This window comes from Desarmillaria tabescens (assembly GCF_030435595.1).
Source record: "Desarmillaria tabescens strain CCBAS 213 chromosome Unknown EV420scaffold_147, whole genome shotgun sequence".
Lineage (NCBI taxonomy): Eukaryota > Fungi > Basidiomycota > Agaricomycetes > Agaricales > Physalacriaceae > Desarmillaria > Desarmillaria tabescens.
The window spans coordinates 506-24,588 of NW_026848446.1; the positions used below are offsets into that span (position 1 = coordinate 506).

Below are 24,083 nucleotides of genomic sequence, written 5' to 3' on the forward strand. Positions count from 1 at the left end.
TGGTCAGAGGTGAGGCTGTTTTACAATTTCAGGGGCATCAGAGCCTGACCTTGTGGATCCGGGCCGCCATTTAATGCAACAATTATTCTTGCTTCATGTCCTCGCGACTGTTAGTCGACCACTGGAGCTTTGGAATGAATATGAAAAATGGAGTGACACTTGAGAACTGTGCTACTTACACCTCGGTGAGTTGTCAGTTCCCGGATGATCTCTCCCAACCCTGAGAGCGGCTCTATGAGCGAAGCGCGCGCATCTTCCCTTGTCGACTAACCCTGAAAGATCCTCGGGGTCAATATGTAGTCCGTAATATATGATCGCGGCATTCATGATTCTCAGCGAGGAATAGACCCCCCCCGGACGTATTCAGTGGAAATTATATTTAGAGGGTTACTGGAAAGTCTGTTCCTTCACCATACGCTGAATCGTCGACATCTTGATCTTGATCGGGGACCGGTAATAATATGAGTTACACAGTTCATGAGCCTATCAAACGGCATGTAAATGTATACCACTGGTCGCAAAAGGCTGTGCTCAGAGTCTACGATGGGGTGGAACCCGATCTTGCTCCACCCAGTAATAGCACAGTGATCTTGCTGTTAACTTGCTGTTTTCGTTGGAAATTTCCATCCCAAACAGTAAGATCATGGTCTATAAATGAAAAGGAAGAGATGATTCAAAGGAATTTCAGTGAAACCCTGGAGTCTTTCCTTTCTTCGTCGTGCCTCCTTTTCGACAAGTTAAAAAAACCTCCAAGAACCCTCCTTTCACCATCTCTTCAATGGACCCCTTCTTGTCCCAAAGCATTCCAGAACTTATAATAGACGCCATTAGCTTATGGACGGACAGATACCGCTCTACCCGAGCTCTAACATCCTGTAGCCTCGCTTCACGCAGCCTCCTCCCACGATCCCGCTTCCATCTTTTCCGTATCATCCGATTTAACGACGCAGAACGATTCAGCACATTCCAAGAATATCTCCCCAGATAGGGACGTTGGTCCGCGTTCTCGACGTCTATAATGACTCGGGATGGGTGACCTCGCTAAGCGCGGTATGCGCCCATATGAACAACCTCGAGGAGATATTCTTCCGTAAAGTGAAGTGGGGTAACTTGGATTTAAAGGGGTTGTCAGGCGCTGAAGAGGGCCTTTCTAGTCGATGTAGATATGAAGGGGTTCTGGGAAGGAATTGAGCGGGTGAAGGAGCTGACGCTGCTGGGAAAACCAAAGGCGAGAGCATGGAAGATTTCCGTGGAATTTGAGGTTATTGGATGTTGAGTTTTGTCCGTACGTCAAACAACGGCTGCAGAACGCTCTTCTGAGGCCGGGAACGCTGAGGAATTTACGATCGCTGGCGGTTAAGTTTTGCGAAAGGAACGATGAGGAACTGTATTTGTTTGTGAAGCTGCTTGAGCGCACGAAATACGAGTTACAAGAGCTCAAGGTTACGCACCTGCCAAGTTTCGGTGAGTCTTTGGTTTTCAGCCATTTTACAAATATTGATACACGGCGCAATATGGAGGCTTCGATTCAACATTACTTCATCTGGACGTTTTCAGAATCAGAAAACTGACGATCAGGCTCGAAGACCATGCCAATGATTTATCACAATGGCTGACCTTGATCACGAGACTGCAAGTCCCCACTTCAAGGGAAATAGACATCTTCGTTCCCTCGCCTAGCATGTATGAAATTCAAAACGCCGACAGCCTCTGGGACGCTCTGGATGACAGAAATATCAAGTTGATGATCGACCTCTCTTGGGATCGGGGTGAGCAGACGTGCTGGAAATTTCAGGATGCGATATGGGTGTATAGTTTGGACAGGAATCAGTTGGAAGAAATGAGAGATTTCATATTGAGTAGGATGGAAAGACTGGCGAAAAGGGGGATGCTGGAAGTGCGGGTAAGGGTTGCAAGGAAACTTTTCACGAAGATTGGACCATATTAGCTTGATAAATAGAGATTGTGATGCTTGATTTCTCCTTTTCCGTAAAAAATATCCTGGAAAGTGAACTTAATGAAAGTTGATTAATTGAAGAAGGCAAGAAGAAGCACTCGCAATTACAGGTTGCTGTTATTCGGTTTTGAGTCAGAAGCTCTGTTAACTCCTGAAAGTCACGTATAGTGTTACCATAGAAGTTTATCGTGGGCTCGACATCAATCGATAACGATGCAAGGTAGATAAAGGAGGATATGTGGCTGTGCAATGCTTTCACGCGACGCGTTGTTTGGGCATGTTGTTTTGCCAAGGCTTTCTTCGTCACTCACTGCACCTTAGAAGTCATCTCTTCGTTTTGGGGGTGTCGTCCCCGGAGACATTTGGGGCAGCAATAGATCAACTTCTATTTTCCAACTCATTAAATATTTTCCTAGTCTCTGTTTTTGGTGGTAAGCTTCCTTCTAGCAATCATTCAAGCAAGGGGAAGGCATTTTTAGGTGACTCTGAATCATCCGGCTGGAAAAACAGGACTAATCGCAGGTGTGTTCTATCAATGATATGCAAATTGTTGAAATGAGCGGTAATTCTCCAGCCGCTCACTCGGATTTTAGCAGGGAACCCTCGCAAACAGGCAAGGGTTGTCTTCGTTCGACTACCTATTGATCTACTCGCCGTGTACACTAATAGAAGCAACAGGATGTAATAAACTAGTTCTTGCCTGACTAACCCTGATAACCGATGATCCCGACGTCAACTGCGCTGTGATACATGACACTTGAAACTCCAACACAAATGCTGTCGTTGGTGTTCCTTTCCACTTGTGACTAAATCTGAGCTGAGATAGGTGCTCACCGCTCAGCCACAGGAGGCTCGCGGGAGTGACTTCTGTCGAGCTCCAACATATCCCGTTGAGTAATGACACCGGACTTCTATGATGAGGTTTAGATGAGGAATGCTGCTTGAGAAGCCGTGCATGAAGGAGGGCACAGGGATCATAGTGAAATACACGAACTACCAAGGCCATCAAGGGGATTCCGAGGTCACTTTCCGTAACTGCTGATCATCCGCAATCCAATCGGGGCCCCCTTGAAACTGAACCGCCGGCATTCTTTGTCGGGCAGTCCTCGCGATAAATGTGATATCTGTGACGTTTCACCCTTATTAAATGCCGTGTGACCCTTGATGTAGTTAGACACGCGTCCTCCCGGCCCAGCCAGCATCTGAACATGGTGTTGGATAACACGCGCACCGTGTGATCAGGCACGTTTGCCTAGCGAGTAGATCATGTTTCTTAGAAGGCAAACAAGTACAGAATACTATGAAAACTAGCTACTTATATATCTTTCTGTATCTTCTAGTACTTTCTTCACCTTAGTAAACCTTTACTCAGCAAGACTCAGGCTAACTGGACATCGCGCCAGCTCGCACAGCCACAGGGTCATCAATACTGTATAATTTCGATCAGAGCGAATGGCTTGTGACCTGTGACGGTCCTGGACCTTGCCGAATGAACGAATACAGAATTTGGGACTGTGACATTCGCAAAAAGTATGAATACGAACCCGAACGAAGGTTGATTTTATGGGCAGATCTTCAACCGTAAAGGGATCAGGATCCTTTGAAAACAGCGCAAAAAGCGCTTCCGGAGAATTCTACGCTATTTAGCATGATTTATGGCCCAATTTAGGATTTTTTGGCCGTCTGGAGCCCCGGAACCTATCCGAATGAGGCTCCTGTGACCTGTGACATGCTCTTCTCTTACAAATACGAATGCGGGCTCAGGACATGTGACATTCGATGTGATCGAAATTATACAGTATTCCACACATGGTCTCCCCCAATATGCAAAGGATTGGGCGGAATACGGTCTGCGGCTCTGCCCCCAACATTATGTTCCAGCACACATTTCTGACCTTTCGCCTTTCTTCGTCTCGATTCTCGCTATATGAAACAATTCCCGAGTCCCTTGGCGCAGGAATACCACTGCCAGCATGGACACCACGAAATCGTAAGTCCTCTCGTAACCAATGTTCACTGTTTCGCTGATCTTCGCTTCTAGGTATTATACGCTTTTATCAACAAGGATTCTGTGCTTATTATGGCTAACAGGGCTTTATGCCCTCAGATTGACTACTAGGTATTCCTGCTGGCCAGTCGCTTGCGGCATGCAATTTGTTTTCTTACTCACTGATGTTACTTTGATTTATTTTGGCCGCATACTAGACACATCGCTCAGCGGAGACAAGTGGAAATGTCACCTTTTTCGACAATAATAAGATAACTACCAGCTAAAAATGCGACTGGGGGAGTCTACTTGGCTATCTCGTCTTTGGTCGTATAGCCCTCTTGAATATCTGAATCGACCTCGACGGTATCCATGATATATACGGCATTATTCTCCGTCATGTTCTACGACGTTTTCTTGGGTCTTTCTCTACTCGAGCAAATTCGACGTGTGAGAGATTATCATAATATTTCGCATGAGTAGGTGGCTGCGCTTCCTTCCATCTATGTCTTCCTCTTGCACAATGCAGTCAGGATGTGGTCGCCAGGCAAGTTGCCACACGCGCTTGTTCTTCTCTCTTCTCTTCTCTGACTAGCCTAACGGTCAATGTGAAGGAATCTCGTTGGCTCAGCAACGTCACATTGCAATTGAGCGAAAGGATGTGCAGCAGCAGTACTTGATCTATGCAAAGCAATTTACCACCCACCCGCTCGCTAACTGTCCACAAGATATATAGCGTCTCGTATAAGAAACCAACACTACCTATTGGTCCTACACCGCCATCTACCTTCAAATCGAACCGGTACCGGTTCCGTTCGTACAGTCATGGTACTCTAAATGTTCTTTACGTGTAGGCTGGTGGCGAATCAAAGGAATTACCTTGAGCCCTTTCTGATTCACGTACAAGGAGTTGCCAAACCTGTGTCCTCAATCTCAGAATTTCTCCTGTGACATCACCCAATGCGGCAGTGCCCGCATGTGGACCCTCTTCTTCGGTGGAAGTTTGAGGACCCACTTGTTGTGTGCTTCTGCGTATCTGGGGTTCTCTGGGTTCAGAGGGTCTGACAGGCAAAGGAGCAAAAACTGTGCTGATATCGTCCCTCCGTTGTCTCTCATCTTCAGTTGGACTTCCCTCCAGATCTCTATCAGCCATTCTCAAGTGTCCCTCCTGCAAGTTGGTCGATGACGGTGCCATCTCGCCCGCAAACATGGGAGAGATGGTTGCGCCATTTTCTTTGCTCATTGCGCCAGCTGGCGAAGGATGCGGCGGCAGTATTGATTGTCGCTGAAATATTATCTTAGGGTTTGGCGATATACGGTGCTTCAAGCTTCGGTGCTTCCGCCGGCGTATGAAGAGAATTGTGCCGCCTCCGAGAATAAGCATCAAGGATACCAGTGATCCTGTTACTGCGCCAATAATGATGGATCTTTCGTGTTTTCGATTATGATCTTGATCTGTCGAATCTGACTTCCTACAATCAAATCAGATCTATTGAATGCCAAAATTATTCTGAGAACACGCACGGTGGGTCACTTGCAGTAATTTTCGCACTTTGTACTGATGTTTCGGAGGAACTACTGAAACACGGATATTGAACAACATCCCGGAAGTGCTATAATGTGCGAATACAGACCTGGACCTGGGTGATGGATTCATAGCAGTCAAGGACACATTGGGTGGAGCATAGATCTGGGTAACAGCAACTACGGTATTTGTTTGGTTCTTTATTGCTCTAATGGTGTATTGGCTATGTTCAACAAACTATGAGTGAATACGCTTTGGAAAGAAACTCTGGGCCCACCCCGGTGAAGGAAAAGTCACATTCAGAGTCCCATGAGGTTGACTGGCATCACCTGCTAAGATTATGTCCCCTTGTGGAGAACCTTGGGAGTTGTTGACTCCGTCGAAACGGATATCGTCCGTTTCGTTATCGCGATGCCAGAATACCGTTATAGGTATCCCGACAGTCACAATACCCGGGTAACCGTCAAAACGAAAGCCGTATGAAATAGCGAACTTGAGGCAAGATCTACAGCCCTGAAGTTTTAGCGCCTACGTAGCAAGGTAGGGAGAAATGACTCACAGAACAATAAGGAGTAGCATCTTCGCCTCACCTGAGGGCCTTCCGAGTACTTAGAAGCGAGACCTTGCAATATGCGACTGTGGAGAGAACGAAAAGATACTATCGATGTCCTATATATGTACCCAACTTGTGGGAGAAACATACGGTCCATCAGTGGTCTGGGAGACGAATAATACACCGCCATTGAGATATGAACCCGTGATGAGATCCGCCAAGCATTCAAATATCAGAACTTGAATGGCCAACAAAGAACAGTTCGTCGGTGGGATACACTGCTCAATGTAAAAGAATGGCTGACAGTATTTCACTGATCAGGTTTGAGCTTGATCTTCGAGTTGCAAACCCTGATAGGTGTTAGCCGCAATCATGACAGAAAAAAGGCGTTCATCGGTATAACACTATAAATAGACGGCCGTGGCTTATGTCGACCAAGTCGACACCGTTCCCGACAATAGTCACAAAAGTTTTCAGGATTATTTCCGGTTATGATTCCTACAGATCCCCTTCATAGAGGTCAAAGGACTGTAAGCACACAGGCCAAGAGAATCGCAGAAAATTCTCCCGAAATTTCCACCAGATAGTCAGGTTTACTATGCCGGCACCTTTCAATTAATCATTTGAATACAATTCGAAAACGACATAGCGAAGCGGGAAGCCATCTCAATCTGATATCCATTAGATCATCTGAAAGACTTAAAACCGTCGCTAAAACTAAATATCATATCTAAGAGAAAAAACTTGCACGAGTTTGAATCCCTGTAAACAGTTTCAACCAATCGGAACTGGCATCTCATCTCATCTCGTCATTGCACGGCATGGTACCTTCAGGCACGCCGGACGCAAGGATACAAATAACAGGTAAGTAACAGGTAAGTGCACTAACTACCCTCTAGTGGTGCTGTGTCGTATGACGCGTAGTCTTACGTCATTCAATGGCCCCTAACCATTGCCTCCAAGTGCCAAACATTGATGCGAAAAGGCAATCTTTCACGATGACCGTGAGTATGGTAACTGACAAACCAGTCCTATCTCTCACATCTGTTGCGAACTCAGGACGAGCTAATAATCGACTTTACCAAACCAAATCACCGTTTAAATACAAACCGCTCCAACATCCCACTCGGGTGGAGCTGCGACTGGGCCAGATTCGAAGGTAGTGATTTGCTAGCACCCTGCATCAATGGACGCATCAGAGAAAACGCTATATTGGAAGGATATTATAGCATCTTTGGCGAAATATTCTTCGTCATGTACAAGGTTGGGACGTATACGACCATCATCAGATGTGGCAACGACACGGGGCAATATTACTTGTTCAACCTCGACATGGACAATCTTTACAAGTTCACAGAAGATATCCGACGCTGGAGGCGTTTATGGAACGAGCCGCGCTTTGGATCAATGGCGACGCGCAGATCTATTCGGTGACCCCGTTTGCAGCTGTGGAGACAAAGCCAGGGCCAATCCCGCCCAAAGAGTTGGAAGATGCATGGGATCTCGAGGAGGAGGCGATGTCCTAGCACGATATTGAGTATGCACGCGTTGTTATGGTCACCATCTGAAGAATCAGAAACCAGTTAGATCACCACGTATATTGATATCTTGCTTTTGCAGAGATTGCACAGCCGGCTAGCACCATCAATCCCAAATGTATCTTCGCTTCAATCGATAACACGTGAACATTGAGAATCATCTCGAAGTCCATCATCGTTACCATACGTCCCATGGATCCTAACGATATCGTGAGCAAAAGCACCAGTGTTCCACCATAACTAACATCACATACTGGACCAGATTTCTGTAATGTCTGACATGTGCTATTTCTTCCGCGAACAGAGCAGGCTACCCATTGGCTGACGATGCGACTGGAACTTGTTCTTGGGGAACGGGATGTTTTTCCCTCGTGCCGTCGATAGCCGCACATATTTCAATGTCGAGCTAGAAGGAATCTACGATATTCCTCGTGGCACCTTCAAAGCCATCATGTTCTATCACGACCTCATGGTCTTCCTTTGTTCAGGGCGATTTTACGTCTGGGAGCTCGCCGTCTGTTCCACCGACACTTGTGGTAAAGAAGATGTGCGTGTTTGATAACTCCGTCTACGAAGAGAAAGAAGCGGAATGGTACAGGCTTATGGGCATGAAGGATTATGAGAGTGGAGATGACGATGAGGGCAAAATTGAGCTCGGAGAGTCAAGGCGTTCTTTGACGGAGTAGTGGTGAGAAATTTGTTCATTGAACATGATGCATCCCCGGCTTGTCCTTAGCAGCAAACTCGACTTCAGACGCGGAGTGGGAACCAGAAGTTCAGGTCTGCGGGACAGACTTGCAGAAGGAATGCTTTCATCTAAAGAGGAACCTGCGGAGCTCAGCTTGTCCGGATACATGTTGAGAAAAAAGTGCTCTCGCAATCAGCCGTCTGCATTTCTCGGCCTCGTTATAACAAAACTTCTTCAGACTGGAAGCGTCTCCTTGACACTGTTTTTCATGTGGAGGGATGCGCCTCTCGCGGCGTGGGAGTGTACGGCATCTACGGCGACGTGACCATTATGAGGAATCATACGTATGGTCTCTGTGGCGGCTTCACAAGGTGGTTGTACGAGTTCACGATCGCGTTCACTTCCGTCAATGCCTTCTTGTCGGAACAGGCAATGGGGCACGATGCTTGTCACGCTGAAAGAAGTTTCCGCCGTACCAAGAAAATTAAAAGATGAAGGCCACGAGATCAAGGGGATGAGGTCAAGGTGAAGGACGAAGAGCCGTCATAGTGATAAAATAATAATCGAAGATTTGACGACGGCCAACTACATTTGTTCTGCTTCCTTCTGAGCTCTGGTCTCCGCACACAACTCGCGGGAATTATCCGGGATAACTTCCACCTCGCCTGAGGAAAAATGTCGTCCGCTGCGTCTCCTGATTAACCGGACCCATCCAATCCTTCACGGCGTCTAAAAGCGTCTGACGACGAATACGTCTCGGTAAATTCGTGGAGAAATGCTTTGAATGCATGCCAGATCTATGGCCCCACATGCGATGAGATGATACATGTCGAAGAAAATATCTCCGCAGATGCCAAGGTATTGGTTCTCGAGGAAAATGTTCGGGAATATGAGCGTGTGGTATGAAATGGGGTCTGCCCCTTCCCAGAGGCTCTGATAGATACTCTTATTGAGGTATACAGGTGAGGGCCATTCCGAAAGAGACGCAGTCCCCGCTGCGTCTATGGCTATACTCATCAGCACTTAATAAAGACGAAACAACCTGGATACTCATACTTATCACGAGAAAGGCTGCTTGTTTAAGGGCGGCGTCAATGTCGGTGGTTCAATCTCAAGGGGGCCTTGATTTCCTCGATTGGATTTGGTCGGGGCTTTATTGGAGAAGAATGATTGAGCATCACTCTTGTTAGGGCCTGGATAATATGGTATTTCGGTTCGGTGTGAGTCCTGTCATCAGGTGTTCGCTGGACTTCCCGACGTAGGAGGACACTAGGAAAACCTCTCAGGTGTTACAGAGATGCAGCTCCAGATGTGTAACAGCCGAGTAACCAAACTTGCGGGTTCTGGACGTGAGCCTTGTCGAAAAGACGTCATTTTAGTCGTCACCGCAGTGTTATCTGAACGGAGTTCAAAGCTGATACAATGAAAGGCGAATGGAAGACATGCATACTAAGTTTAGAAATGATTGCCAGGTTTTCTCCATGTGCCGACCCGACCATAGACTTGATATCTGCGGAAGCGTTAGCGTACATTTAGGTGGGGTACTCGCAAGAATTCCACACTTTGACAGTCGTCGAGGAGTACTTATCCCCGACAATGTGACACACTTCCATCACCTAAAGGAATCGCTGATGGACTTGGAATTTCGTGCCGGAGTCGGACGAGACATGATCGGTTTGATATTGAATATTGAGAAACCTCGACCCGCCTGACTGTCAGTCGATGTGGACAATTTTATGTAAGCTCCGGTCATGCGGACTTGGCCAATGACTGTACACCGTCGTCCCATCCATATCCATCTCTCACATTTATCATGAACCAGACCGAACTGACAATCGATTTCTCGAAACCAAATCATCGCTTGAACACAGACCGCTCCAATGTCCCACTCGGGTGGAGCTGCGACTGGGCTAGATTCGATGGTAGCGATTTTATACTAGCACCCTGCATCAACGGGCGCATCAGACAAAATGCTGTCTTGGAAAGATGCTACAGCACCTATGGCGATATCTTCTTCGTCATGTACAAGGTCGGGTCGTATAAGACCATTCTTCGATGCGGCGACGACACAAGACAATACTACTTGTTCAACTTTGATACAGACAAGCTTTACAAGTTCACGAAGAAATATCCGACGCTGGAGGCGTTTATGGAACGGGCGACGCTTTGGATCAATGGGGACGCGCAGATCTATTCGGTGACCCCATTTGCGGCTGCGGAAATAAAGGCGGGGCGAGTTTCAGTTAGAGAGTTAGAACTTGCGTGGGATCTCGAGGAGGAGGCGATAGAGGGAGGGAACGTCGTAGATGACATATGCTAACCAACAAACGGGGAGCCTTCCAGACCCGGAGTCCCAGATTGCTTCGGTGATCAAGCTATCCCTGTCGTCTTCACGCGACCTCCGCAAGCTGTTCAGTGCGGCAATGCAAGCAGCTATTATCCTTCTTGTACTTGCCCTGGGTGCTCAACTCCGTAAATCGTAAAATTATCTGACGTGACGGCCGCATCACTTTCATGAACGATGTCGACTGCGCGTATGCCAGATTGGCCGATCCCAGCCGGTCCTTCACACGTGCGAAAATGTATCCATGACGAACACATCTCGGTGAATTCTCGGAGTCGTGCATTTAGCGGGTGGTCGTTCATGGCTGGCAATGATATACGTCGAAGCAAACATCTCCGGTGACGCTAAGGCAGCTGTCGTAGAAACTGCTTGGGGATATGAAGCCGTCTACGACACGAAACAGGAAGCAGCGTTAAGAGTGGTGGGGCTCAGCCGATGCTCTAGTCGAGGAGCATACGGGTGGGAATCAGGCTTGGAAGAGGGTCGGGCATATGCCAAGGTAATCTTCAAGAAAAATCCTTGGCAACGAAGCCATCTATGGAGCACGAAACAGGGAGCAGCGCTATAGGTGATGGACCCGGTAGACACACTACTTGAGAGAAATGGGCGGGGGTGATGTTCGGAAGATGCGCGGGTTCGGAGACAGGCACGTACGTCAGCATTTAATCAAGGCGAAACAACTCGACACTCACGTTCGCCGCGAGGAATACGGCCTAATTAAGAGCTGTATACCTGTCGGTGGTGGAGTTCCAAAGGGATATTGGATGCATCGTGGAAGGGGTGATCTTCATTTGCGATGAGCGATCATGCCCCGTCCTCGATATACCCGTGACGATCTCTTAGGTTGGCTGACGTGATCTATCAAAAGGCGCTCCCAGTGTTTCACTGAGCAGAAGTGCGTCGGAGACTCCCCTCAGGTGTGACATCGGCTACGGAAGGGGTTAAAAACAGGAAGACCTGAACAAACAGAACAACATCAGAACAAGAAAGCAGCCAAAACGTCGAGGCTTACGGTCCTGCTATCAACAGACGGCTTGAATGGGAAACCCTCGACGTTCGCTCAGGTGTAACCACGAAATAAGGAAAATGTCCATGGATCCACGTTCCCGATGTGTACTTCGGCCAACAGAAGTTGCCACTACCTTACTATATTGCCTCGCAATGTATGGACATGGACTTCAGTACCACAGTTGTACTTTTAACAGCGTTGAGGACCCACAAGAAAATGAGAATGAACGATAAGCCTACCAATCTTGAAGAAGATCAAAGCTCTCCTGCTGACGGCCATTGATGTGGCGATCCGACCTTAGGTCGGACCAATGCAAGAGAAGAGCGACGGGAATGTTCGCAGCTGCTTGTAGCCGTTCTAGGAAGCCAGCACTCGGCAAGATGGTGGTGGTGGTACCGTTGCGCGCGCAGGTCCTAATATGGAACGGCAGGGTCCATGGTGCGATCTCATGCCTAACAGGGATGTGGCACAAGTGGGATTGACCTAGACAATGGAGACCATTGATAAGAAGGAAAATGAAGACGGAAGATAGACCTACCGAAGTTATGCACAAAGACGAAGGCATTCTCTGCAACGTAGAACCACGAGTTGCGCTTCTCTTCGAAGCTTCAGCGCCACGAGTAATGAGCTGTAAGGATATTAGCATGATATAATTGACACAGGATCACTCGTCCATACCTCCGTGCTTGGCCGCCTTCTTCCTTCGATATTTGCACACTTCGGCTACGGCGGAGTCTCTGCGCCTTCGGAACACGGGATCTTCACTTTAACATCGAACAGTACGGCGAGAAAGTATCTGCAATACGGCCTTTCCTGGAGTTTCATTAAACTTCAGTCGGGCGGATGGAGTACTATAAGTCAAAAAGTCAGCACGCAACGATAGGATTGGTCGACGCTGGACGGACAAAACAACGATCCATACTTTGGGACGACGTGATGCCACCGCCTTCCTCTCTGTTGAATAATATCGATGTACGAAGCCTAAATGAAAGGAATCAGAAATGAATCGAAAATGAAAACAGCTTACCAAAGGCATCCTATCGTTCAACTCGTCATAGTCGCGGAGATGATTAAGTTACAGCCTGTTCAGGGATCTTAGAGTCGAGTCATTTTTGAAGCACTGCGCGCGTACTCCAATGCCTGCTTCCCTCGAAGCTCAGCGCTCAGCTCTAGGCAACTGATACTGTGATAGTTAAAGTTCGAGAGGCACCTAGAATCTTAAAAGACCAGCACTGGCTCTGAGAGAAAATTATGCGATAACATTACTTTAGATATCGAAAACCACCATAGCTGCATCTTTTCGCACCCAGGTCCTGCTCGTCCTTGACGGCGTACAGAAGCGGTTTACTAACGCTAGTTCGACGTTAGGCCTTCGGGAGAAAGAAATACCCGTAGGGAGATTGGTGAAGATCCCAATGATATTTGCCGCGATGGCGTACCTCTAATAATTGGTTCGTCTCAATCCATATGGATCAACCCGCTTGAACCTGGTCCGTTGTCTCTCGGAGATTTTTGGTGACAAGATTTGGTTCCATTCCACATGAAATAATGACTGCGACGAAGGATTTGTCAGTATCGAGCACATGGGAGCCAGCACCGACACGTACTCTTCACAACAACTTCAAGCCCTAGACCGGGAAAAATTTCCGAGAAGTCTATTCCTTCTTTTAGTCGTCGAAAACATTATAAGAGAGTCTAGCATTTGCAGAAGCATAAACACCGCACGGAACGTGAGTGAAACGAGTACTAAATTCAACGGGCCCGGTCACCGTCGTCGTGGTAGGAAAGGAGGAAGCAGGACAAAACAACAGACGCAAACAGACGCGTCACGTCAGTGGCTGTGCCAGCACATTTCACCATTTTCCGACGCCCTGGTCGCACCTCCATACTTTTTATCAGTCTTTCGGCCCCGGATTACACTTAAATTTGCGTATCGTCTCCAACCCACAATCCTGCCCCTTCCATAAAAGCCTCGAGCGTTGGATAGTGCTCCGTAACTTGATAAGCCTCTCTGACGATTTACCACTGACCAGCCGTAACAAAATAAAGATCATTTTAATTCACAGGTTCGTATACAGGGAATTCTCTTTCACTGTATATCCAACACAATATCATACCACGACAGAATCAGGACAATGCAGAGCAATAGCTGAGGCAGATTTTCGATAACCCGCTGAGCGGGGCTGTCAGGTGAAAGGACATCTGCCACGCTATCGACCCGACCAATAGGCAGTATCTGGAAAGAGAGTCTCAGCCACCAGCGGCAATAGCTCGGCAAATGAGCCGTTGCGTTGCCGCACGCTCGCCACTTAAGCCGACCCCGAGTATAGCCCCTGTCCAGACAGTTTTGCGCCTACTTACGACCAGTTAACCCTGCTGTAACCCTTCTGTCGTTTCCTCATTCCTCGGAAAAAACTGGGGATGGATCCAGATGCAGAAGGTCGACGGCTATCACAGAACAGATTAAAGCTATTCAACTCTGATCGAAGATCACTTCGAACATATTTCGTATTTTGACGTCTAACCATCACCTGCATCAGTGCATCGCAATGCTCTGTACGTTTACTTTCCCACTCAGCCTTGCACACGCCCATTACTTATGTTTATCCCGAAAGACCTGAGAAGGAAATTGATTTCAGAGTCCCCAATCCACCGCCTGTATACCGGCTCCTCGAATCTTCCATTCGGGTGGAGCTGCGCCTGGCACAAGTTTTTGCGGTCGCTATAACCTCTATCCTTGAGTACGAGGACGTATTGACTCCAACCTCATCCTCGAAGCCCTATTCAACGTCCATGGCGATATATTCTTCGTCATGTACAAGAGCAGGACATTCTTAACCGTCATCAGAACTGGCGAAGACCCCACCCAGTACTACTTTTTCAACCTCTACACGGAGAGGCTCATCAAGCTTACCGAACACTATCCTACAGTTGAGGCGTTCATGGAGCGGGCGAGATTGTGGGAGGGAGGTGATGCGCAGATTAATTCAGTGACTCCATTTCAGGTTCTAGAAATTACCCCAGGTCCGAGAGACATCAGCGATTTGAGCATAGAGTGGCAGGCGGATGTGCGAGCCTTGGCGTAGGCTGCAGGTTGGCTTTATTCCAAAGCTTTTCCCAGAGACGCACACAGTATGAAACTCGAAAACTACTACGAGTAGCAGAGATGGGCATGAGAGACAAAGGAGGCGGTAATCGTACCTCCAGCAAATGGTTAGTCACAGAGTGTTGACAGGCTGCCCCAGAGATGGAATTTCCTTAGCCAGTATTGGGTGCGACCCGAGAAAGTCCCGCAGTAATATCGGAGTACATTGAAACCGCTTCGTCGATAAGAGATTGTAAATCCGAAGCATTCGCTAGGCCATCGCAAAATCAGTCGGCTCCCGTCGAGCTCCTCGTAAAGCTTGTTGTGTGCTCGGTGTAGGGTCGAGGTAGTAGATGAAGCCTGCACATGCAGTACAGCACAACAACATTTAGTTCACCGATGCTGCACACGGCCAATGGGAAAGACATAAATCTACTTAGCAGTCACATCAAATCCCGGTATGAGACGTGACATCGCTTCTGCGGTGAAATCTTCCCGGATTGTTGGTATACCTTTGGATATAGCAAGTCAGCATAATCGTCACAATCATGAAAACGCTGGGCACTTCGGATCGTTCCCTGCTTGCGGCTTGTTCAGTAAATCGTTGCGATATATAGGTACTGACATCCCCTCAAAATAATCGTGGTAACCATTCTGATTCCCGCTTCCCGCTACAGCATCATCCCCACGCTCCACCTAAACCACAGAGCACTATGCAGGCATGGCTCTTGTCGGAACCGTATACTTCCCCCGTCCATTCAAAGTCTCAACAGCCCACACCCTTCGTACATACTCCGTCCCTACATCGCTGGAAGGGCTGGCTATGATCCTTCTTTCTCCTGCGAGCTGATCTTTGCCCACAACGTCGTAGAATTTATGTCGCGTAACTTACGTCTTTCTTTTCCACGAACGGTGGTAATGCATACACCTATTGGCCAGACATGTTCAATCTCCTTCACAGCGTCTAATAGACATCCAATGGTGAAGTATGTTTCAGCGAATTCTCAGATTCGTACTTGCAGCGGATACTGGATCTGAGTCACGGTCTCCACTAACATGCATGACGAAGAAGATCCGTAGATTCCAAGGTAGTTGTGGAGAATATTTCCTGGGGCAAGGGCCTATTTATGACACTAAACTGGGAGCAGCGCTATGGGCGGTGGGCCCGGTCGAAACTCCGGTGAGGGATGTATGGGCGGGATCATGATTGAAAGATGGAAGGACACGGAGGCATGCACGTCTAGCTGCGTCTATGACTACACATATCAGTATTTCAAGATAAAGGAGAAACATCTCGGACTCACATTCTTCGTGAGGAGCGCTGCATCAATGACGGTAGTCCAGTTTCAAGGGGGGGATCAATTGAACATTGGAAGAGGTCGTCTTTGTTTGCGATAAGTGTTAGCCTGAGTGCACTATACTCGGTATGCCCTTGGTGATCTTGTGGTTTGATCGTACATAGGTGCTTCATGGCGTAGAAGTGCGTTGGGAAAGTCTCCCTAAGTGTGACATCGAGGGTTGAGGATCGGAAAATCTGAACAAACAGTACAACATCAGAACAGGGAAGTGGCCAAGACGTCGAGGTCTGCAAACCTGCTATCAAAAGATGAGTCGCTGGGAGAGGAAACATTTGACACTCGCTCAGATGGCATCAAAAACCGGTAATCCTAAAAAATGCAGAATTTAGGGTAGACTGAGCAATGGCTGACACGGTGATCGCTAGTGTGCATTACAAACAAAATCTCAGCGTGCCTGTTAAAAGAGTCAAAATTATGCTAAGGCGTTAATCACTGGTCAGCACACCTTTAATATTTGGTTACTAGCAATAATGTGTTGTGTAACTGCATTTAATCGGTGAGGTAGCCTCATTTGCACGCTCCCAGCGTCAGTCTTTTCCAGATCATCGAGCCAATTTTGAGCCAATTGGTTTCATGTTGCAAATTTGTCAATGAATCCGGGGGAGTGTAACAGTACTTTCAGTGAGCTATCAATGGGCACTTAGGGGGTCAACAGCTTGAGAAGGTCATATTGTGGACAGTAGACATAAGACATAGTGCAAGTGTAAGAAACGAGAGACAGAACGTGTTCCCACGCAATCGCTGCGATTGCTCCTGCGCGGGATCGGGATCGGTCCGATGTTCACGTGGCCTACCTCAATATCAACTTGCCGAGTTCCAAATGGTAGATTGAATTTGTATCATTGTTTGTTCAAACACAGAACTAACATTTTCTATAGATAAACTGTCACCTGAAACATATCAGGGAGCTTGGAATAAAAATATACGAAAGAGCTCTAGTTGTCTAATTTATTGCTGACAGCATCGTTTCAAGTCGCATACGTGTAACACAACAAACCGTTTTGCGTGTCCAACACATCAGCAACCTACATTGAAAGCAGAGGGATCAACGAAAGTTCGCGCTACTACGGAAGTCCGGCACATACCGTTACATCAGGAAGTATGTCGAAGATATATATCACGGTATCTCCGGTGGTCTCCTGGTATGTCGTTTAGTACATCTTGTGACAGAAACATGAATAACACGCACAACATAACCAGTAGGGGGCTCTTTCTGTGTCTCATTGCCCTATATTGTTCAAATCATTGATGCGAGTCTCGTTGTCGCCCTGCCACTGCCACCAAAGCTGCAGCAGATACGCGACTCGAAGATCAGTCCACAAAGAACACGAGAAAGAAATTGGACTGAACGCACATAATCCAAATATGCGTGATGCATCCAGAACATTGGATCATTAGGCGACGTTACATAGTCAGCCATCTGACAAAAGACAATGGAATAAGAAACCATCATCGTAGATAGAAGAGTACCCACGTCCCCTCCAATACCGAGATGACCTGCTGGATGTACCCCGGACTGTGTGGTTAAAACAGCCGCGGTAGTTTTAAATCCGGAGAACGTGTCTTGGGCAAGCAAAGCATCAACGTATGTCTGTCCCAGCTTCGAGTGAGGCGGTTTCATTCACTTGGCGTGTAAGGAGATGTTCCGTATTCGTTGTTCCAATTCCAAGGTGCAGTGTGAGGTTAGCGAAAGGCCCATCAATGACGGCCCAGTCATTTTCCTCATCGCCGTTCCCTCCAAAATCGAGCAACACTGGAGAGGCAGAAAAATTTCCAGCATCGACAACTTCATTCCAGTAGGGAAGCTGAAATCCGGTTATTCGTTTGATGACTAGCGTAAAAACTAGCTGGACGTACAGGACCAGTATATCCGCACTCAGTACGAAGGATTGTTTCATGAACGTGGACGAAGTAACGATGGACCTGCAATGTGTGTTAAGACTATCAATCCCGAACCAAGGGATGAGAATGATGTTCATACATGTAAGAATCTTTGAAAGATAGTCTGGGTAAGCATAGTGTATGGCGAGTAATGAAGTACCACTGACTGTCCAGTTACATGCCAGAAATCATTGCCATCTGGTATATCGCTTTGCTGGGCATGTGTACCAACCTATGGTAAACGAAATACATGAACATATTATTAGAGCTATACAGTGAAACTGACAAAGTCATCGTAGCGCGACACGACACTTGGAATTCCGGTTTTTGCAGGGGCCTCGAGAAGACAGAGTTCTGCTGCGAAATAGGCTGCCTTCTGATCTTCTGTTAACGTATTCCTACAAGAGGTGTTAGAAACGGTACATCGGCGTTGTGAGATAAATGGTTACCATTCCACGCGAATACTTGGTTCCGTGCAAGTGGACCGTCGACTGGCGGGCATCGCCAATGTGCGAGCCAACTGAGTAGTGGCCAAGACCAGCAAAGATAGTTTGGGCAAGGTCGCATGCATTTTAGCGCAAGTATCACCAAGCAACAAAGGCAGAAATGACTCGACCTTGGAGAGTTCATTTGAGTAAGGTAGCTTTTATATGTGGATGATCAATCCCGAAAAAGAGACGAAGCCGTAAACAGTGACAAGTTTTACCGCAAAGCTTCATATTTTTGCTTCAGGGTGCTAACCGCTAAGTGTACGACCAATACACTCGAATTATCGCAACTGGCCAAGGCGCGGGAGTTTCAAAGCTTGAGATCCCTAGTCTGGTTCAAAATACCTTCACGATACTCATTGGGACGACGAGATCACAGCTGTCGATGAAAGTTTTTAGTATTCAAAATCAGAAAGTGGGTCAGCATTATTTTCATCCAGTTTGCGCCTCAATATGCGTTACTTCAGCGTATACTTGCACCTAATGTCTGTCTCAACTTGCTGCAACATCTACTGCTATCAGTGCATCACCGGCCAATCTTGAGGAAGCCTATCTAGCGCCCTTCAACATTGTCACGATACTAGATCGCTTCAAAACAATACATACTAAGTTCAATGATTTATGGGGACCGATGTCACTCCTGTATGGCTTCGGTTGAAGTGGCGCTTGTATGCGTGCACTTCGGATGTTGCATTAGACCTGCCGTCTGCGACCCACATCATTAATCCTCGTCTTGGTATGTGAACACTCAGTTTCCCTGAACTATCTCCGCCTAGTAACTGAAGTTACCTTGGAAGCTTCCTGATCCATCCATTACTTGCTGTGCTCCGCCGTTTGATTCTTATGAAATGCGGGAGATGACGCTAAACACAATGTCCGCGGGCGTCCCGAAATCAGTGGAACCAGTGGTCTTTGATTGGCTATCAGTATTCACTTGCGCGAGTTCCTTCTTTCGCCAAACATTACGCAGTCCAGAAATCCTTGAAAATATGAAGGGGATGGTTTTTATTGACTGTATGTAAAGTTCAATCTATCGGCTGTTGGTCAACTAATATTCCGGTAGTCGGCGTAAACGTCTTACAGTGGCGGATCCACTATTTGGAACCGAGATATTTATATCCTGCCCGGTGCCGTCATAATCGTGATAAGCATCTCCGTAGTCACTTTCCTCCTCCTCCGGATTGTTCTTACAATGAATTCGTACCTGACTATATAGGCTGCAAATCACGAATGAATGTTTTATCGTACCTTACAATGGCTCCCAGAACTTAGGATAAATTCGTCGCAGACCAGACCGGAGCCGAGTCCGCTGCCGTCACCACCGACTTAAGCGGGAAGACGCTGGTCCTCATTGGTGCCAATGTTGTTCTGGGATCTGAGGCTGCAAAGCACTTCACTAGGACGAATCCTGCGCGCTTTGCGCAGGACTGTATGCGATGAAACACAGGGAAACAGGCTCTGGTCCGTACGCACTAAAGAGGGAAGGAAATATTTCATGAGACCTTTTTTAAGCTCGATGAACTGTCGCAAGACAGGAGACGATAATAGGGCCGTCGATTCCTGTACTGTGATGACACTGATGTTCTAGACGTCACTCTCCGGGGCATCGAAACACTGAGATATCCTCGCTTGAACTATGTCACTTGTCACTGATAAAACAATAGATCGCGGAAGACAAGAACTTCCACAGCGTGATTCGCGAGTTTGCATGCCATTGTTGAGGTCCGGGGGGGGGGGGGGGGGGGGGGTTAGACGAACGTGACATTGGATGAAAAGCAGTCTGTTGAAAAGAAACAGAAGACAGCATACCCCTTCGCCAGTGGCATATTATATTTCTGAAGGATCGCTGACGGTTAGCGCGAGACGGGTGGCCGACTGGGTAACACAAAGAAAGAAGCGTGTTTAAAGTTGCCGATGCCGAAACGAGACCTGAGCTAATCTTGGCCACAGTGTGGGAATTCATCCGAGAAGATTCAATACATAGCCGATACAACATCTCAGATGAAACATGGCAACTTTGATTGAGCAAATGCTCCTCCAGTCCTATCAGCACCAAGTTAACCATGATACAGAGAATGCCTTCTATTACCAGAAGGACAGTTCAACAGTGCGACGTTTCAGTAAGTGGACCGCCTGCTTTGTAAGGGAGTGGAGTCGGATCCTGTCAAATATCGCTCGATATGAGGACTAGTCACGCTAAGATTGAAGCCACATACCAAAATTCAACAGAAAATGGTTTGAATGTCGTCGACAAATCCGTACTATCATGTCCAAACTATCTCTTGCGCCTGCGTTCATACACCCTATATTGTCGGGTCGCGACACGAAGAAAGGGTGGAGGCACTGACGACCATGCCCCAGACCAAGCTGGTATTGGGTGCGACGCGGGAAAGCCCCACAGTAATGCGGAGTACATTCATATCGCCTTGTCGATACAAAATTGTAAATCCGAAGCCTTTTCCCGGCCATCGCAACATCAGCCGGCTCCCGTGGAGCTCCTCTTGAAGCTTGGTGGGCGGTTGGTGTAGGATCAAGGTAGTAGACGAAGGTACGTACAGTACTGCACAACAGCATTTAGTTCATCGATGCTGCACACGGCCAATGAGAAAGACAAACTTACTTAGCAGCTGCATCAAATCCCGGTATGAGAAGTGACGTCGTTTCTGCGGCGAAATCTTCTTGGTTCATTGAAATAGCTTTGAATATAGCAAGTCAGCATAGTCGTCAAATTACGAAAATGATATGTACTCGAGAACGTTCCAGGCTGACGACTTGCTACGGTCCTATCCATAGGTACTGACATCCCTGAAAACACCCGTGGTAACCATTCTGATTCCCGCTTCCCGCTTCCCGCCTCCCGCTATCGCATCATTCCCCTGCTCCACCTAAACCACGGAGTTCACTTTAGTAGCGGCCTCCATTATGCAGGCACTGCTCCCGTCGGAACCGTATACTTCCCCCGCCCATTCAAAGTTCAACAGCCGACGCTTCCCTTCGTACATACTCCATCTCTACGTCACTGGGAAGCCTGGCTATAAACCTGCGCCCTCCTGCGTGCTGATCTTTGCACACAACTCGTAGACATTATGTTGCATAACCGACGTCTTCGTTTCTACGAACGGCGTCAATGCATACGCCTGTTGGGCAGACCCATTCAATTCTTCACAGCATCAAATGCGAATCCAATGATGAGTATGTCTCATGGATTCTCGGAGTCGTGCTTGCAGCAGGGGCCGAATCTGATTACGATCTCCGCGGACTTGCGACGATTCATGACGAGAAACCATCTCCGTAGATGCGAAGGCAGATTTCAAGGAAATTGCCTGAGAATATGAAACCATGTAAGGCAGGAAACAGGGAGCAGCGTTATGGGCGATGGGCCCGGTCGACACTCCAGTTAAGGGGCATGTGAGCGGGGATCACTGCTGGGAGAATAGAAGGGTGTGGAGACATGCACATCTAGCTGCGTCTATGGTCACACATCCATCAGCATTTAATAAAGGCGAAACATCCCGAATACTCACATTCATCGAGAGAAGGATTAGTTGACTAAGAGCTACATAAATGCCGATGGGTGAATATTGGGTTTCAAGGGGACCTCGACTAGATCCTGAAAGGAGTCGTCATTCTTTGCGATAAGTGATCGTGCACCTCCTCGTTATGCCCTTGCCAATTTGGTAGTTTGGTCAAATACGATTGCTACCGCCAAAATGCGCTCCCTGTGTTTTAAAGTATGTTGGGAAAAGTCCCTCTAGATGTGATATCGAGTTTGAAAGGCGTTGAAGATAGAAAGACCTGAACAAACAGGACAGCATTAGAACAAAAAAAAGCGGCCAATACATCGGCATCTACGAACCTGCTACCAACAGACGTCCTATTTGAATAGGAATGAGATACGGAAAATGACAATGTATCCACGTTCACGACGTGTACTTCGGCTAGTAGTCGCCATTGCCTTCTCTCACAATGAATGGACACAGAGGTCAATACCACAGTTGTGCCTAATCCAACTTGAGAACCCGCAGTCAAGAAAAGGAGAATGGGCGATAAACGTACCAATCTTGAAGGTAATTAGCAAGTTCTCCCGCTGACGGCTGCTGATGTGGCGATCCGACCCCAGGTCTCGCTAATGCAGGAGTCAGGAGGGGGGCGGGAATATGACAGCCGTCCTGAGAAGTCAGTGCTCGGCAGAGTGGCACGATTTCATATCCAAACAAGAAAGCAACGTGGACAAAAACGACCTAACAGATAATAGTCGTTGGTAAGCAGAGAAGGAAGACATACCATAGACCCACCTAAACTATGCACGAATACGAGGTAAATTGCTGCAGCTTCGCGCCGAAACCTCGAGCACACACCACCGCGATCTTCACCTGAAAGCTCGGTTCCAACCAAAACACCGTGTAATAGTTGGGCAGAAATCTTAGAAGATCATTGATCAGCTCAGAATGGTGATGAACAATTACACGACAACTGTACCTTAGACAGCAAAGCGTCTCGCCACTGCGCCTTTTTGAACGCACCAATTGGCACTAGACCTTTCGGAGGGAGAAAGAAATGACTGTAGGGAGATTAGCAGTTGTCCAAAAGATATTCGTTGCCACGGTGTACCTCTAAGAATTAGTCCACCTCAATCCATTCTTCCGGTAACCAGATATTCATCTCCATATCGACCATGACACCTCTTGGATCCTGCTCATCGTCTCTCGAGATTGTCGACCCTAAGCGTCGGTCCTTGGTTCCTAAGGCCTGAGGTTGGAGTACGGCAAAAATTTTGCCAGTATCAAGCACATCGAACCAGCCTAGATACGTACTCCTGTTCACGGCGCCTTCAAGTCCGGGACGGCTACTCCATCCACCAGTGGTTGAAAACATTGCAAGAGAGTCTAGAAGTCGCAGAAGAAGGGGCATGCGAAAATATAAGTGAAATGAGAATAAATTGTATGGAACCTGGTCGTCGTGATGGTAGAAAAGAAAGAGCAAGGCCAACGTGGTAAAATAACACATGCAAACAGACGCGTCACGTCGACTGGTGGCTGTGCCAATATGGTCGCAATGTTCTGCTCTGTAACTGTTCCGCTGCGCCCGAATGGTTTTTATCGACCCCTGTGCCCGCTCCGGTTACGGTCGTTTTAATCGGTATTGTAATGACACGCACCACCTATGCCGAAGTTACATACCGCCGTCTATTTTCAATTTTGCCAGTGCGTCCATTCGCTTCCATTCGTCGTCTAACTCATCGAAGACTCTCAATTACAGGTTATAATCTAGAGCAACAAACGGAGAACACACCAGATGGGATGCTGCTACGATATCGATGCGACGATATTAGTTTACGAGGCCAACTGTCAACTTCCAAGCAACCGAACGACAAGCCCATCAACTGGATCCTGAATCACTTACAGCTGTTAGCATACAGCTTGACAGTCAGGGGCGTTTTTGTGGATGATGGAAGAAGGCTTGGACTTCGTCATAAACCGTGTTTTGAGGACTTCAAGCGCACAAAAGGGTCTCCGAGATCGCCGAAATAGCCATAAACGCGTCTTCAAGTCCGTAAACCATGGTTTATGACCAAGTCCAAATTATTCTCTTCTCTCGCGCAAAACACATGCTACTGCCAAGCTGCAAACAGCTGTAAATCTCGCTATCACATCTGGGAAAGTGACAACA

At 47.5% G+C, this 24,083-nt stretch overlaps 8 protein-coding genes across 8 annotated transcripts; 4 read left to right on the forward strand and 4 right to left on the reverse strand.

Annotated features, from left to right (window-relative positions):
• Nucleotides 1-347: 347 nt before the first annotated feature.
• On the forward strand, nucleotides 348-2,173 carry EV420DRAFT_1592799 (uncharacterized protein). Its single transcript, XM_060474941.1, has 9 exons — nucleotides 348-648; nucleotides 708-926; nucleotides 1,047-1,050; nucleotides 1,123-1,173; nucleotides 1,244-1,387; nucleotides 1,484-1,549; nucleotides 1,630-2,001; nucleotides 2,060-2,071; nucleotides 2,132-2,173. Exons 2-7 carry the CDS (start codon nucleotides 779-781, stop codon nucleotides 1,946-1,948), a joined length of 732 nt encoding a protein of 243 aa, XP_060322006.1. The 5' UTR covers nucleotides 348-648; nucleotides 708-778; the 3' UTR covers nucleotides 1,949-2,001; nucleotides 2,060-2,071; nucleotides 2,132-2,173.
• Nucleotides 2,174-4,788: 2,615 nt separating this feature from the next.
• On the reverse strand, nucleotides 4,789-6,087 carry EV420DRAFT_1770561 (uncharacterized protein; the record flags this gene model as incomplete). The annotated part of the gene is made up of 5 exons (XM_060481076.1): nucleotides 6,029-6,087; nucleotides 5,747-5,974; nucleotides 5,579-5,692; nucleotides 5,469-5,519; nucleotides 4,789-5,416 (listed from the first exon to the last, which is right to left on the reverse strand). Exons 1-5 carry the CDS (start codon nucleotides 6,046-6,048, stop codon nucleotides 4,789-4,791), a joined length of 1,041 nt encoding a protein of 346 aa, XP_060322007.1. The 5' UTR covers nucleotides 6,049-6,087.
• A 556-nt stretch (nucleotides 6,088-6,643) lies between these two features.
• EV420DRAFT_1754003 (uncharacterized protein) lies at nucleotides 6,644-8,246 on the forward strand (the record flags this gene model as incomplete). Its single annotated transcript, XM_060480473.1, has 6 exons — nucleotides 6,644-6,886; nucleotides 6,947-7,026; nucleotides 7,082-7,285; nucleotides 7,312-7,541; nucleotides 7,945-8,107; nucleotides 8,139-8,246. The coding sequence occupies exons 1-6, from the start codon at nucleotides 6,844-6,846 to the stop codon at nucleotides 8,244-8,246; spliced, it is 828 nt and encodes a 275-aa protein (XP_060322008.1). The 5' UTR covers nucleotides 6,644-6,843.
• A 1,815-nt stretch (nucleotides 8,247-10,061) lies between these two features.
• Nucleotides 10,062-11,392, forward strand: EV420DRAFT_1487942 (uncharacterized protein; the record flags this gene model as incomplete). Its single annotated transcript, XM_060470583.1, has 4 exons — nucleotides 10,062-10,550; nucleotides 10,606-10,720; nucleotides 10,880-11,091; nucleotides 11,177-11,392. 4 exons carry the CDS (start codon nucleotides 10,062-10,064, stop codon nucleotides 11,390-11,392), a joined length of 1,032 nt encoding a protein of 343 aa, XP_060322009.1.
• Nucleotides 11,393-15,512: 4,120 nt separating this feature from the next.
• EV420DRAFT_1592840 (uncharacterized protein) lies at nucleotides 15,513-16,452 on the reverse strand. Its single transcript, XM_060474942.1, has 2 exons — nucleotides 15,991-16,452; nucleotides 15,513-15,936 (listed from the first exon to the last, which is right to left on the reverse strand). The coding sequence occupies exons 1-2, from the start codon at nucleotides 16,314-16,316 to the stop codon at nucleotides 15,927-15,929; spliced, it is 336 nt and encodes a 111-aa protein (XP_060322010.1). The 5' UTR covers nucleotides 16,317-16,452; the 3' UTR covers nucleotides 15,513-15,926.
• Nucleotides 16,453-17,012: 560 nt separating this feature from the next.
• Nucleotides 17,013-18,496, reverse strand: EV420DRAFT_1653108 (tyrosinase; the record flags this gene model as incomplete). Its single annotated transcript, XM_060478707.1, has 10 exons — nucleotides 17,013-17,069; nucleotides 17,130-17,183; nucleotides 17,234-17,272; nucleotides 17,399-17,464; nucleotides 17,519-17,635; nucleotides 17,670-17,849; nucleotides 17,902-17,967; nucleotides 18,026-18,157; nucleotides 18,212-18,323; nucleotides 18,375-18,496. 10 exons carry the CDS (start codon nucleotides 18,494-18,496, stop codon nucleotides 17,013-17,015), a joined length of 945 nt encoding a protein of 314 aa, XP_060322011.1.
• Nucleotides 18,497-19,688: 1,192 nt separating this feature from the next.
• EV420DRAFT_1281667 (uncharacterized protein) lies at nucleotides 19,689-19,853 on the forward strand (the record flags this gene model as incomplete). The annotated part of the gene is made up of 1 exon (XM_060468274.1): nucleotides 19,689-19,853. A coding segment is annotated over one exon (165 nt), but the record flags the coding sequence as incomplete, so codon positions are not given.
• A 3,087-nt stretch (nucleotides 19,854-22,940) lies between these two features.
• On the reverse strand, nucleotides 22,941-23,398 carry EV420DRAFT_298556 (uncharacterized protein). The gene is made up of 2 exons (XM_060481582.1): nucleotides 23,025-23,398; nucleotides 22,941-22,974 (listed from the first exon to the last, which is right to left on the reverse strand). Exon 1 carries the CDS (start codon nucleotides 23,322-23,324, stop codon nucleotides 23,034-23,036), a length of 291 nt encoding a protein of 96 aa, XP_060322013.1. The 5' UTR covers nucleotides 23,325-23,398; the 3' UTR covers nucleotides 22,941-22,974; nucleotides 23,025-23,033.
• Nucleotides 23,399-24,083: the final 685 nt, after the last annotated feature.

Bases quoted from the DNA above. Each gene is read 5' to 3' on its own strand.
- EV420DRAFT_1592799 (XM_060474941.1), top strand. From the start codon at position 779: ATGGACCCCTTCTTGTCCCAAAGCATTCCAGAACTTATAATAGACGCC. The intron at 1,174-1,243 runs GTTCTGGGAAGG...AGAGCATGGAAG, and splicing joins GTCGATGTAGATATGAAGGG to ATTTCCGTGGAATTTGAGGT. The intron at 1,550-1,629 runs GTTTTCAGAATC...CTTGATCACGAG, and splicing joins CAACATTACTTCATCTGGAC to ACTGCAAGTCCCCACTTCAA.
- EV420DRAFT_1592840 (XM_060474942.1), bottom strand. From the start codon at position 16,316: ATGTTTCCTCTCCCAGCGACTCATCTTTTGATAGCAGGTTTGCAGACC.
- EV420DRAFT_298556 (XM_060481582.1), bottom strand. From the start codon at position 23,324: ATGCCCCTTCTTCTGCGACTTCTAGACTCTCTTGCAATGTTTTCAACC.